A 15,903-nucleotide genomic window follows, 5' to 3' on the forward strand; every position below is an offset into this window, starting at 1 on the left:
ATTTGTCTGAAAACCAAATTAGAATCGTGATTTTAATTACTTGTGTTTTAAGTTTCTGTCTCACTTACTAGACTGGTCATTTGAGTTACTCCCAGGGCATAGCATAGTACCGGCATGAAGCATGGACTGAAAAAGAAGGGAACTGATAAGTAGTACTAATAAGAAAGAGTAAATAGGAAACAGATGATTTTAATAAAGTAAAGCTTTTGTAATAAATTCATTTTAAAGGACAATATGATACTACTCACAAGAGTTAACTGCTTTTAGGCTGGGTGTGGTGGTTCACGCCTGTAATCCCAGCACTTTGGGAGGCCGAGGCGGGTGGATCACCTTAGGTCAGGGGTTCGAAACCATCCTGGCCAACATCAAGAAACCCCATCTCTACTAAAAAAATACAAAATTAGTAGGGCATGGTGGATGCCTGCAGCATGCCTGTAATCCCAGCCATTTGGGAGGGTGAGGCAGGAGAATCGCTTGAACCTGGGAGGCGGAGGTTGCAGTAAGCCGAAATTGTGCCATTGTACTCCAGCCTGGGCAACAAGAGCAAAACTCCGTCTCAAAAAAAAAAAAAAAAAAAAAGGAGTTAACTGCTTTTACAAACTGCTGCCTAATCTAACACTAAACTTACCCATAGATTTGATTAAAATGTTCCTTTTAAACTCACATCAATTTATATCTTTGCATCACAACCTCCTGGAATTGGATAATTCTAGAACAGTAATTCTCAAAGTGTGCTCTGCAGAGACCCCTGTGAGACTCCTTTCAGACAGTCTATGAAGTCAAATTATTTTTTATAATAATTCAAAGAAGTTATTTGCTTTTTTTCACTGTGGTGACATCTGCATTAATGACGTAAAAGCAATGGTGGGTAAAACTTCTGGAACGATAGTGAAAAGGCAGTGACACCAAACGCACTAGTGGTCACTATATTCTTTACCTGCCATGTGCTCACAGAAAAAAAAAAAAAGGGCAATTTACTTAAGAATGTCTTTGTAAAGCAGTAAAAATCATTAAATTTACTACATCTTGACTCAAGTACACATTTAAAAAATTCTCTATATAAAAAGTGGGAAGTACATATAAAGCCTTCTGTTGCATATCAATATACAGAGGTTGCCTAGAGAAAAAGCACTTGTGTGACTGACTTGTAAGCTGAATTAGCTGTTTTTTGTTTGTTTGTTTGTTTGTTTGTTTCCATGGACTACTATTCTGATGTGAAAGAAAGAAAGAAACTATGGAGATTCAGGTTTGGGGAATGAGTTAGACATTTTCTCAAGATTGAATAAAATGAGGCTATCGAAAAAACAACAATATTTGTTACCAATTACAAAACTTGAGCTGTAAAATGAAAATTAGAATTTCGGACAACCTTATCTGGTATATCTGATAGCTTCCCAATACTTTTCTGATGACACTGGGGATGTTAATAAATGTGAATTTTACTCACTGTATAATAATAAAATGGATCAATATTTGCAAGATCTGCATAACTCTGTAAACTAATATCTCCAAAATGACTAATGAATGCACAGTGTTACAAAATCATGGCTAGGTTAAAGATCCATTCAAAGTGCAGGACAGACCAATGGATTTTCATGTAACAAAATACAAAAAGTTCACTGATATGTATTAGATTCCACACTGCATCTAACATTTAAGAAACTATCAGTTGTCCAGTTTTGGTATAGTATCAAAGAATAGCCACAATTATCTAAAAAGGCTATTACAATGTTTCTCTTTTTTCCAAACACATTATCTGTGAATGGCCAAATTTTCATCCTGTAGTTCAAGTAAAACAACATACTACAGTAGACTGCATATAGAAACAGATATGAGAATTCTGTTGTGTTCTGTAAGGCCAGACATTGAAGGGACTGCAAAAATGTAAAACAATCCACTCTTTTCAATAATGATTTTGTTTTGGTAAAGATAACTTTGACATAAAAATGTTATTTATGCTAACATGTAGTAGGTTTATTAATTTTTATTTTTTCTTAATTAACAAGTTACTTTAACTCCTGTTTTAATTTCTAATAAGGCAAATATTAATAAATTTAACCCATTTAAAATAAAAGCTGGCCAGGTGCAGTGGTTCATGTCTGTAATCCCAGCACTTTGGGAGGCCAAGGCAGGCAGATCACTTGAGGTCAGGAGTTCAAGACCAGTCTGGCCAACGTGGTGAAACCCCATCTCTACTAAAAATGAAAAAATTATCCAGGCGTGGTGGTGGGTGCCTGTAATCCCACCTACTTGGGAGGCTGAGGCAGGAGAATTGCTTGAACCTGGGAGGCGGAGGTTATAGTGAGCCAAGATCACGCTACTGCATTCCAGCCTGAGCAACAAGAGCAAAACTCCATCTCAAATAAATAAATAAATAAATAAATAAAAAGACTAGGAAACAATATGCCTCCAGAGACTAGATTATAATGACTTTATATTAGCAATAAACCAAATTTTAAAGGAAAAATTGGTTCTGGAGGTATTTAATATTTGTCTGAAGGACAAAAAATGATATAAACATTCCAAAATGTTTTTCTCAGAAACAGAATTATTCCATTGGACGTAGTTATAATCTTACAGTTTGACTTAATCTTACAGTTTGTTGGGTTCTTAAATGCAAAAATACCAACCTAGTGAAGACACAAGATGCTCAGCTAATACTTTTTTTTTTTTGGCATGTGTCGGGGTGAGGGAGTGGCAGTGACACAGGGAGTGCCAAACTGTGGTTACCACCCAAACCCTAGAATAATTTCTAGAGCCATAATTCAAGGAGAGACTGCCATTAAACTATGTCAATTCTGTAAGTTAATGCTGGACCTTCCCAAAGAGGTGGTTGTGAAACTTTAGGGACTCATTCGTTCTACACTCAAGTGCCAGAGTTACATGTTAAATATTACATGCTATTATAATGATACGAAATGTATATTTAAAGACACATAACATTGGAGTGTGGCAGTATTACCACTGAGCCAGTGAGAACAACAAAACAATCATTAGAGTTGAAAAGAGAAGGGCAGGTTGATTAAAGTATTCACAACTGAAGAAAAGCTAACAGAGATATGACAATGGTCTTGGACATCAGGTCACAAAGACCCAAGTACAGTCAAGCAGAAGGCCTCTATAGAGATAAAATCTTAAATACAAAACCATCCCTTTTCCTTGAAAATGTGCTATAATACATGACAACTTCAATTACATGCTTTTTGCTTGTTTCTAACTTTTTACTGAAGTATACTGACAGTCTACAAACAGATACATATCACAAGTATATAGGCTTAATGAATTTTGATGAACTAAACATACAAGATAACCAACACCCAGACCAAGACACAGAACATTACCAGCATCCCAGAAGCCCGCCTCAAACTCCCATCGCTAGCCATGACTGAAAAGCTCCAAGAATTTCACGGCTGCCTAGTTTTTAAGGGTTAAGGAATACACTATGACATAAGACTGCCCCTGAATGCTTTTCTTTATTCTGTATCTTGGATCTTAACCATGTTTAATGTTTCCTTCTCCTCCACTCTAAATAAAGGTAGAAGTATCTTGGTTTCCTTAAAAGACAAACACCAGCTGGGCATGGTAGTTCACGCCTGTAATCCCAGCATTTTGGGAGGCTGAATGGGCAGATCACCTGAGGTCAGGTGAGACCAGCCTGGCCAACATGGCAAAACCCCGTTTCTACTAAAAACACAAAAATTAGCTGGGTGTGGTGGCAGGAGCCTGTGGTCCCAGCTGCTTGGGAGGCTGAGGTGGGAGGATCACTTGAACCTGGGAGGCGGAGGTTGCAATGAGCCAAGATCGCGCCACTGCACTCCAGTCTGGGTGACAGAGCGAGACTGTCTCAAAAAAAAAAGAAAAAAAAAAAAAAGACAAACACTGACATTTACCTACAAATGGAATACCATTGTCATGAATACTAAAATTACAGAGTTTTATGAAAAAGAGTCTTTTGTTAACTGTTTGTTTATATAACAGAATTAGAAAGCGAATCAAAAGCTACTGTCTGTGTATCTCAAGCATGTTACTTCATCTCTCTACATCAATTTCTTCACCTATAAACACAACCCTAAATACCTTGACAGAGTTACATTCTCCTAGCCTCCTACCTTGAATCATTTGGGTGTGATTTATGATACTGTTTTCACCAATTCACTACATAGATACCTATAAGCTCTACCAAATTTAATTCAGCAAGTAATGTCTGAAATATTTAGAACTTAACAAACTGCATGCTTTACTAACTACAATTATTTGGTACACAGTTTAAAAGAAAGAGAAATGGTGATATAAGGCAACATCAAGGATTTAATGATTCTATATGTTTGAAATGTTCTATGTATATATTTAGAACTTAATATTTAGAACTTAACATAGTGCATGTTCTATTAACTAGAATTATTTGGTACACAGTTTAAAAGAAAGAAATGGTGATATAAGGCAACATCAAGGATTTAATGATTGTATATGTTTGAAATGTTCTATATATATATATCAGTTTCTATATATATATATCAGTTATATATATGTAAGTTTTTTGTTTGTTTTGTTTCAGAGAGAGGTCTCACTATGTTGCCCAGGCCGGTCTCGAACTCCTGGGCTCAGGTGATCCTCCTGTTTCAGCCTCCCCAAGTGCTAGAATTACAGGCATAAGACACCGTGCCCCGCCACTGTTTGTTTTTTTATTTTTTGAGACAGGGATGCATGCACTCTGCTACCCAGGCTGGAGTGCTGTGGCACAATCATAGCTCACTGCAACCTTAAACTCCCAGGCTTAAGGAGTTCTCCCATCTCAGCCACTAGAGTAGCTGGTACTATAGGTGCACACCACCACCACTACCAGCTAAAATTTTAAAAAAAAATTTGTTTTTAGAGACAGGGTCTGGCTTTGTTGCCCAGGCTGGTCTCAAACTCCTGGGCTCCAGCAATCCTCCTACCTTGACTTCCCAAAGTGCTGAGATTACAGGCTTGAGCCATCATGCCTGGCCTTTATCAGCCTGTTTTTTTAAAGAATCACTTGTTTGGCTATATAGCCTTCCCACTAGGCTTAATTACCCTTTTGACCATAAAATTTACATAAAAGGAGTCTGTACTTTTACTTGAGAATTGAAAGATACAGATTTTTGAAAAATGACCACGTGCCTCGTACGTGACAGACATGAGGAAACTTAGGACACTCTATATAGTCAGGGAATGTTTATGACTTAAAAATTATCTCAGCATACTAGATGGGAAACAATGAAGGCCCTTGAAGACACAAACAGTATTTAAGTTTTTTTGTGACAAAACCAAGCAGGTAAGATCATTTTGTGCATTTTAACTAGACTTTAATTCATACTTACTTCTCTGACTTCCACAAGATGGTCTGGAGGTAAATTAGTTCTTTTGCTCACTGATTGCAGTTTGGAATGTCCAACATTAAAAAAAGAAATGGCATTTTGACTTGGTCTCCTCTGCGATATAGGAGAATTACCACTAGATGCAAGTGAGAAGCTCCGTGACTTCAGAGGAGGATTATTCTGTTAGACAAAGAAAATCATTCCTTTTGTTTTCTTCTTTAATTTAGGATCTCTAACCATCAAATTACCATACACTTAAGACTTACATGTAAGCAGCGTTTAAAATTAAATTAACTTCAGAATTGACTATGAGAACATTTCCGAAGATGATAAAATCTGAGATACTCAAAGTTTAAGCATTTTACATATCCCAAAGTAAACTGATAATTTATTTAGAAAACTATTTTCCAGTTTTGTCGTGTCAAAAAAATATTCTTTCACATTTAACAAATACTAGAATAACAAAAAGTTTCTAATTTCAGATTTTTAAACACCGTTATTTTTTTACTTCTTTTTCTTTTGGAGACCGAGTCTCACTCTGTCGCTCAGGCTGGACTGCAGTGGCACGACTTGGCTTGCTGCAACCTCCACTTCCCGGGTTCACACCATCCTCCTCCCGAGTAGCTGGGACACTATAGGTGCCCTCCACCATGCCCGGCTAATTTTTGTATTTTTTTTAGTAGAGACAGGGTTTCACTATGTTGGTCAGGCTGGTCTCGAACTCCTGACCTCTTGATCCGCCTGCCTCGGCCTCCCAGAGTGCTGGGATTACAGGCGTGAGCCACTGCGCCTGGCCTTTTTTTTTCTTCTTGGGACTAAGTCTCACTCTGTCGCCCAGGCTTGAGTGCAGTGGCGTGATCTCGGCTCACTGCAACCTCCACTTCATGGATTCATGTGATTCCTCTGCCTCAGCCTCCTGAGTAGCTGGGATTACAGGCATGTACCACCATGCCCAGTTAATTTTTGTATTTTCAGTAGAGACAGGGTTTTGCCATGCTGGCCAGGCTGGTCTTGAACTCCTGATCTCAGGTGATCTGCCCACCTCAGCTTCTTGGAGTGCTGGGATTATAGGCGTGAGCCACTGCACCTGGCCTTAAACACCATGATTAACACAAAAAATGCACTCAGCAATATAATACATTTCATAATGTAACATGCCAACTACCCTTTGATACAAACTAGTACTTTCTCACTGACAATGACTAGAACCTTACGGTATAAGAAAAGCTGTTGTGTTGGATTTCCTGAAGACTAGGTTTTAGGCCGAAATTACAAACAGTTTTTAAAAATTCACTTCTGGGGGAAACCAACAGGAAGAATGATTTTTAAAAAAATGGTAAAAGACAAGTTATCACCTAGGTATGAAATCCTTTAAATATGATGCCCATATATTACTTTTAGACATCTCTAACCTCAGATTTCAAGTAATGAGACTCTCCTTTCACCTTGAAAAATATTTTTAAAAACACTCCAAAGAAGATACACAAATGACTAACCAATAAGCACATGAAAAGGTGCTCAACATGATTAGTCATTAGGAAAATGAAATCAAAACCACAATAAGATTCCACTTCGTATCCACTAAGATAACCATAATAATTTTTTTAAAGGACAGTAACAAGTATTGGCAAGGATATACAGAAATTAGAACCCTCATATATTGTTGATGGGAATGTAAAAGACTGTGGCTGCTTTGGAAAACAGTTTGGCAGTTCCTCAAAAAGTTAAACATAGAACTATCACATGATCCAGCAATTCTACTCCCAGATAGATACCCTAGAGAAATGAAATCATATGTTCACATAAAAACTTGAACACAAGTGTTCATGGCAGCACTATTCTTAATGTCTATAAAATGAAAATAACCCAACGTCCACCAACTGATGAATGGATTAAAAATAGTATATCTATACAATAAAATATTATTCAATCTTAAAAAAGGAATAAAGGAATAAAGTACTGATACATGCAACAACATGGATAAACCTTGAAAACATGCTAAATCAAAGAAGCCAGATGCAACAAACCCCATATTACATGGTTCAAATTTACATAAAATGCCCAGAATAGACAAATTCGTGGAACAGAAGATAGAGTTTGCTAGGGGATTGGGAAGGAGAGAACAGGGAGTGACTGCTAGTGGCTCCAGATTTTTTATTTTTTTGTAGGAGGGATGAAAATGTTCTGAAATTAGAAAGTTGCAATGCGGCCGGGTGCGGTGGCTCACACCTGTAATCCCAGCACTTTGGAAGGCCCACGTGGGCGGATCACTTGAGGTCAGGAGTTCGAGGCCAGCCTGGCCAACATGGTGAAACCTGTCTTTACTAAAAGTACAAAAAAAGCTGGGTGTGCTGATGCATGCCTGTAGTCCCAGCTACTTGGGAGGCTGAGACAGGAGAATCACTTGAACCCGGGAGGTGGAGGTTGCAGTGAGACAAGATCACACCACTGCACTCTAGCCTGGGCCACAGAGAAAGACTCTGTCTCAAAAAAAAAAAAAAGAAAGTTTCAATGGTTGAACCACCTTGTGAATATACTAAAAACCACAGAATTATGCATATATACTTTAAAAGGGTGAATTTTACAGTATGTGAATAGTATCTCAATTTTAAAAGGCAAAAAATAAAAAATATTCCTTCCTCATTTTTGTATATTAATACTGTATAAAAATCTACATACCTTTCCAATAGCTTCAGTATGATGTTGTGTACATATCTGAAGTCTGCTAACCCAGTGCTGTCGCTCTTTTGCATCTGTAGCTGTTAAAAGAATGTGAAAGTTATTTTATATTTATTTATTTTGGAACACAATCGCCTACAGTATGAAGATCAGATTACTGAAAAGCAGATACTGGTCTTACTCTCACCAGAGCAAACTTCCCTTACTAGAGGGAGGCAGGAAAGAGGCCAAAGCACCAACTTTGTTAGGGAACACAGTAGATGGACGTAGCTACTTCATTAAAAAGGATAAATTGCATGCAGTGAGGTGAGGATGAGAGAATGACACGTTGTAATTCATAAAAATAGGTTCTTATTTAAAGAAATAACCCCTTTATTAAGTATTTGATGTATAATCAATACTTTCAGATCTGCAGGAGCATGCTCACTTAGGATTACCATTATACTTTGTGTATTTATTAAATAAAAAACTTCTACACACATTAAATTTATCTTAACAGAAGTTATATGTTATTTTAATGAATGACATTATAATAAATCCCAATAATGTACATTAGTTACTGAAAACTGCAAAAAGGGCATGTAAACTAAACCATGTAAAGGGGTGAAATACATTAAAAAAAATCATTTAAAGTCTATGTTTCTAGATTTTCAGCAATCAGAGTTTCACCTACATAGTTTTTTAGAGGGGCCAGTCCTAAACAAACATACATTGTTGCACTTGAAAACAGTTATTTATTACAACAGATTTCATAAACTTTCAAAGCAGTTCCAAGGTTCAGAATATTGTATTTACATCACTGATGACAGTAGTTTCTATTTCCAAAGCCCATATGAAAGCATGTAATACACCAACTTCTCAAAAAAAGAAGAAAATCACAATATTAATTCTCATATCTCGGTCATACCTCTGAGTTTATATTGTTCTCCACTGGCGGCGTTTACAGTGAAGGTATGAGAATCCTCATCACTGGGTGATATTACAGCTCCTGCAAGCTGCAAAGTTCCTCTAGGTTTCTGATTTCTAGACTGTTCATTCACAAAGTACTCCAACAGCCCAGCTTCATTGTTTAAAACAAAAAACCTGTAACGATTTTTTAAAATCCATAATTTGTAAACATTTTCCCTCAGCAAACTAAAGCAAAGCAAACTTCAATCACTTACACATTTCAGGGTTTTGTTCTTAACAATAAAATCTAAAAGCATTTCAAGAGGTACTTGGAAACACTAGACTGAATTTTCTAGCAGTGAAGACTACTAAAAATTGAATGAGTTAGGCCGGGCGCGGCGGCTCACACCTGTAATCCCAGCACTTTGGGAGGCAGAAGTGAGCAGATCACCTGAGGTCGGGAGTTCAAGATCAGCCCGGCCAACATGGTGAAACCCCATCTCCACTAAAAATACAAAATTACCCAGGCGTGGTGGTGCATGTCTGTAATCCCAGCTACTTGTGAGGCTGAGGCAGGAGAACCCCTTGAACCCGGGAGGCAGAGGTTGCAGTGCACTGAGATAGAGGCACTGCACTCCAGCCTGGGCAAAAAGACCGAAACTCCGTCTCAAAAAAAAAATTGAATGAGTTTAATAAAAGATATAAACCCTTCAGCTGAGGGAGAGGCATTTATTAAGTAAGAGGCCTATCAGTTAATGCACAAAAGGAAGCAGAGACACCACATCCTTTCAGAGAAAGATTTTTCCCCAGAATTCATTAACAGAGGGTAAACTGCCAGAGGACAAATGGTAGTGAAAATTTTTATTTAAAATTCACTGGAAATAAATCAAAATATGAGCTCTGAGGTTAAGGCAAGATACACTAGGCAAGATATGCACTGTGATTTAAGATTTAATCAGTGAAATATACAATGAGAATAACAGGGTAAAAAAGACTTCGTGAATGTGTCATTAAATAAGTCAAAACTAAAGATTACTTCTCCTGTTTAAAAATGAAAAAGCTGCAATTGGAGATGGTGAAATATAAGGACCTTGAAACTAAATGATGAAACGCTGATACACTCTGGAAAAGAATTTGATGAAATACTGATACACTTAAGAATATTCTGATTTGGTTTTAGATTAACTAGTTTCAAAAATACATTTCAGAAATTCCGATTTAAGTAGTACAATAATTTTTTTTTTTTTTTGAGATGGAGTCATGCTCTGTTGCCCAGGCTGGAGTGTAGTGACACCACTTCAGCTCACTGCAACCTCTACCTCCCAGGTTCAAGCGATTCTCATGCCTCAGCCTCCCAAGTACCTGGGATTACAGGCACCCACCACCATGCCCAGCTAATTTTTGTATTTTTAGAAGAGATAGTTTTGCCATGTTTGCCAGACTGATCTTGAACTCCTGACTTCAGGCAATCTGCCTGCCTTGGCCTCCCAAAGTGCTTGGATTACAGGCATGAGCCACCTCATCTGGCCCCTTTTTAAAAAAGGAATGCTAGGCCGGACGTGGTGGCACACACCTGTAATCCCAGCACTTTGGGAGGCCAAGGTGGGTAGACTGCCTGAGCTCAGGAGTTTGAGACCAGCCTGGGCAACACAGTGAAACCCTGTCTCTACTAAAATACAAAAAACTAGCTGGGTGAGGTGGTGTGCACCTGTAATCCCAGCTACTTGGGAGGCTGAGACAGGAGAATCACTTGAACCCTGGAGGTGGAGGTTGCGGTGAGGTGAGATCGCGCCACTGCACTGCAGCCTAGGTGACAGAGTAAGACTCCATCTCAAAAAAAAAAAAAAGTAACTCAAAAAAGGGCTGGATGAGTTGAGATCACTTGAATCCAGGAGTTCGAGACCAGTCTGGGCAACATGACAAAACCCTGTCTCTACAAAAAAAAAAAAAATACAAAAATTAGCTGTGTGTGGTGGTGCATGCCTGTAGTTCCAGCTACTTAGGAGACTGGGGCAGGAGGATGATTTGAGCCCGAGGTGGAGGTTACAGTGAGCTCAGATCATGCCACTGTACTCCAGCCTGGGCAACAGAGCATGACCCTGTCTCAAATAAACTAATTAATTAATTAACATAAAATAAAAATTAACTAAAAAGTTTTAAACTTTTAAAATTCAAGTTGGGTGGCCAGGCATGGTGGTTCGCGCCTGTGATCCTAGCACTTCGGGAGGCCGAGGTGGGTGGATCACCTGAGGTCAGGAATTTGAGACCAGCCTGACCAACATGGTAAAACCCCGTCTCTACTAAAAATACAAAAATGAGCTGGGCATGGTGGCGCATGCCTGTAATTCCAGCTACTCAGGAGGCTGAAGCAGGACAATCACTTGAACCCCGGAGGCAGAGGTTGCAGTGAGCCGAGATCGTACCATTGCACTCCAGCTGGGAGACAGAGTGAGACTCTGTCTCAAAAAACAAAAAATAATTCATGTTTGGGTTTAGAGAAGTATGGCATTCTACATGTTAGCCTGTTCTATAATAGAACTTGGTAGACAATTTGATCCAGCTTAATATGCCTGCCCCATAACTACCAATTCTACAAAGTATTTGAGATAGCTGGTTTTCCTGCTTCCTGACAGCTTGTGTGACCTTGAGCTGGTTACTCAACCTCGCCAAGATCCCAGAGAAGCTGTGAATCTGGCACAAGATGGGAACCTAATACAAATGTGTTTGCTGCCTCCAAACCCCTATTTCTCTTCCCCTAAGAACCTAACTTCTCCAAGTATAAAATGCCCAAGCCAGGTGAACAAGTGATTCTAATCTTCATTTAATACTCACATCTGAGGCATTTAGAGGCTGCTACTTGGACAGATGTGAACTTTTCCCACCGTCTAAGAAGTAGTCACCAAACTTTTAGAAAATGTGGGAAATCCTTCTCTAAAAGGTTTCCCAGCCATGTCTTGCCTAAAGTAATATCAAAATATAAAATTATCGGGCCCTATTTCTGGTCTCTTAGGAGAGACTGATGTGACACAAATAATCACACTTACCTGTATTGCCACCCAGTGACAAGGTTGGTATACTTCATTAAGTAGCCATACACATTTTCCATGTGATCACTGTTTCAAAAAGAAAATGCCAAAGTTAGTAAAAAGTAGAAGAAATCCCAGGAATATAATGGTACAATTTTCAAAATAGCTGCAGATACATATATGCTTTATAAATGCCTCAAATTTTATTCAGAAGTAAAATGTATAGGTCAACAGAGGCATTTAATCTCCCAAATTTCATATCTATAGGACTTCATCAATTTCCTCAAAACAAGTACAATACCTCACAAATTATATATTATCATAAATATTCCAAATGTAAAATCATTATACAAATATAAAATTACATAAAACAAATATACTATAAGTACTATATTATAAATGGGGTGGCTGGGCACAGTGGCTCGAGCCTGTAATCCCAGCACTTTGGGAGGCCAAGGCAGGAGGATCACTTGAGGTCAGGAGTTCGAGACCAGCCTGGTCAACATGGCAAAACCCTATCTCTACTAAAAATACAAAAATTAGCCAGGCGTGGTGGTGTTTGCCTGTAGTCCCAGCTACTTGGGAGGTTGAGGCAGGAGAATCACTTGAACCCAGGAGGTAGAGGTTGCACTGAGCTGAGATTTCACCATTGCACTCCAGCCAGGGTGACAGAGTGAGACTCCGTCTCCAAAAAAAAAAAAAAAAATTGGGCTGAGTGCAGTGGCTCACCCAAGTAATCCCAAGACTTTGGGAGATCAAGACAGGAGGATCACTTGAGCCCAGGAGTTCAAAACCAGCCTGGGCAACATAATGAGACCCTGTCTCTCTTTATTAAATACAATAAATAAATAAATAAATAATAATAAATAAAGCTCACAACTAGAGGAAAGAATTCTTCTCTAGAAATACAGCCACTTGGGTTTCTGCTAGTTCTTGTACTTTGGCCCAGGTCACAATCAAGTTATTTATTTCAGTTCTTTTGAGATACATCGCTTAGAAAAGCAGAGAGCTATATTTTTCGTTTGGCTCCCCTATCTTCCCCAGGCTTCAGGCTTAAGCAGCCCTTTGGTGCCATAAAAAACCCAATGCCCCTAGACTCTGCCTCAAAGAAATTCCCTAAAGAGTTCCTCCTCTGTTTTAGGTACTTAGTACACAGCTCAGCTTCCCGAAAAACTTATTCTTGGCCAAGCATGGTGGCTCACACCTGTAATCCCAAAACTTTTGGAGGCTGGGGCAAGTGGATCACCTGAGGTCAGGAGATCGAGACCAGTCTGGCTAACACGGTGAAACCCCATCTCAACTAAAAATACAAAAAATTAGCCAGGCGTGGTGGAATGTGCCTGTAATCCCAGCTACTTGTGAGGCTGAGGCAGAAGAATCACTTGAACCCGGGAGGCAGAGGTTGCAGTGAGCCGAGACTGTACCACTGCATTCCAGCCCGGACAGCAGAGTGAGACTCCATCATAAACAAAAACAAAAACAAAAACAAACACCAGAAAAACTTACTCTTTGTCTAGTCTGTCCTGTTGCTACATAATCTGAATATATGCTTACATTCTGCATCAATCCATAACAGGTTTGAGGTAGTATACAACCTAAATATTTTCTCAAAGTGCCAAGATATTTCATAATTCACCATTTGGGGAATTACTCCTTAATCTAGGTTCTCTACACCAAGCTTTCATTTCCACATAAGTGTCAAGTGATAGCCATTAGCATATAATAAAAAACATCACAACTCAATTATAGTTCAATTCCTCTGGTTTTAAGACTGTATATATTCTTCAAATGTGTGTGAACTATGGGGCAAAACTTTCTTAAAACCTTACATATACTTATCTATACCTGAGAAAAACAAAATTTTTATTTCAAAGCAATAAATAAAATACATCATCTTGCCGTGCGCGGTGGCTCACGCCTGTAATCCCAGGACTTTGGGAGGCCGAGACGGGTGGATCACGAGGTCAGGAGATCGAGACCATCCTGGCTAACATAGTGAAACCCCATCTCTACCAAAAATACAAAAAATTAGCCGGGCGTGGTGGCGGGTGCCTGTAGTCTCAGCTACTCAGAGGCTGATGCAGGAGAATGGCATGAACCCGGGAGGCGGAGCTTGCAGTGAGCCAAGATCGCACCACTGCACTCCAGCCTGAGCGACAAAGCGAGACTCCGTCTCAAAAAAAAAAAAAAAAAAAATCTTTATTTAGTCACTACTCTCATACTACTGAAGGTACGCCCCATTTTGGTCATATCTAAGTTATCTATATCAGTCATTTATCAGCTCAAGTGACCCTCCTACCTCAGCATCTGAGTAGCAGAAACTATAAGAACGTACAACTGTGCCCAGCTAATTTTTAAATTTTTTTGTGGGGACAAGGGTCTCACTATGTTGCCCAGGCTGCTCTCAAACTCCTGGGCTCAAGTGATCTTTCCACTTTGGCTTCCCAAAGTGTAGGGATTACAGGCATCAGCCAAAAATTTTTTAAAGTGTACAATTTCAGTAACATCAATCGCTAAAAAGATCCCACATGTACCTTTTTTTTAAAATTGAGACAGCGTCTCGCTCTTCTGTCTAGGCTGGAGTGCAATGGTGTGATCTCAGCTCACTGCAACCTTTGCCTCTGGGGCTCAAGCGATTCTTCTGCCTCTGCCTGCCAAGTAGCTGGGACTACAGGCACCCGCTACCAAGCCCAGCTAATTTTTGTATTTTTAGTAGAGATGGGGTTTCACCATCTTGGTCAGGCTGGTCTCAAACTCCTAGCCTCAAGTGATCAGCCTGCCTCCGCCTCCCAAAGTGCTGGGATTACAGGTATGAGCCACTGCACCTGGCCCTAAGCGTATCTTCATATTTCACAGCATAGTAATGTTCTGTGTTTAATTTTCTAATGCTATTAATATTTTGTTGACTCATACATCTAAAGAGTTAGCTTTCTGGAAAAAAAAAAACAAAAAAACCAAAACTATAAGGATACTGACATGGTTTATTTGGTAGTAGCACAAAGTCAGTTTCAAAAGAACCAGAAATTCAAATAAGTAAACTGCTGGCCTGTTTTTATTATATAAAACAGCTGTCTCCAGGTTACAAAGAACCAACTTGAAAACACCCTATTTTTTGGAACAGCTAGTTGCAATGTCCCTCCCTCAGTCTTCCCCTTTTCCATGTATCCCAAGAAATAGCCACTATTCAAGGCAACCAGCAGGTGTGGAATGACTGTGCCATCTGGTGGTCAGCATAAAAAGCGCTCTGTGACTGAACATCTTTTGTTCACACTTGTCTTCTACCGTCTTATAATTGAGTTACTATACAGTATCTCTACCTCTCATGCTTTATTCCTATCTAAAATGTGTGAATTTTTAGGGCCTGGTGTAGTGCCTCATGCCTGTAATCTCAACACTTTGGGAGGCCAAGGTGGGACAATTCCTTGAGTCCAGGGGTTTGAGACCAGACTGGGCAACATAGGGAGACCCACCCCGTCTCTAAAACAATAAATAAAATAAATAAAATAAAATGTGCAAATTTTTATAGAGTATTTTAATGTGTCAATATGAATAAAATCTAGCTATTGAAGTGGGAACATACCACATATCTGATTATTTTATACTATTTTGTGTTCTATAAAATAGAAGTGATGGTCCAAAACACACTAATACCCTGAAAAATAAGCTATAAGAAAGTTAATTTCTTCTTCAGTCCTCCAAAAACTTCACTGCTCAAGAAATTGGGATTAGTAGTGAAAGCTGATAGTCTATAAAAATAACTGATTAAACTTTGTCAAGTGTCTTTATTATATTTAGTTTGATACTCATTTTCTCTTAAACATCTTAATAATAACTGCTTCAATTCTTTAATCTCCATTACTAAAACATACTTACTTCTCTTTTTTTTTTTTTTTTTTTGAGATAGAGTCTCGCTCTGTTGCCCAGGCTGGAGTGCAGTGGTGCAATCTCGGCTCACTACAACCTCCGCCTGC

At 38.9% G+C, this 15,903-nt stretch overlaps 1 protein-coding gene across 1 annotated transcript in view; it reads right to left on the minus strand.

The window, feature by feature from the left end:
• The window catches only part of OSBPL11 (oxysterol binding protein like 11), an 89,392-nt gene that overhangs the window by 44,001 nt on the left and 29,488 nt on the right, over positions 1-15,903 (minus strand). Inside the window, exons 4-7 of the mRNA XM_025375394.1 lie at positions 11,951-12,019; positions 8,926-9,101; positions 8,019-8,098; positions 5,343-5,519 (exon numbers count right to left, since the gene is read on the minus strand). Coding sequence (XP_025231179.1) covers positions 5,343-5,519; positions 8,019-8,098; positions 8,926-9,101; positions 11,951-12,019 — 502 coding nt within the window. The remainder of the gene's footprint in view (positions 1-5,342; positions 5,520-8,018; positions 8,099-8,925; positions 9,102-11,950; positions 12,020-15,903) is intronic.

The sequence above is a fragment of the Theropithecus gelada genome, chromosome 2 (assembly GCF_003255815.1).
Source record: "Theropithecus gelada isolate Dixy chromosome 2, Tgel_1.0, whole genome shotgun sequence".
Lineage (NCBI taxonomy): Eukaryota > Metazoa > Chordata > Mammalia > Primates > Cercopithecidae > Theropithecus > Theropithecus gelada.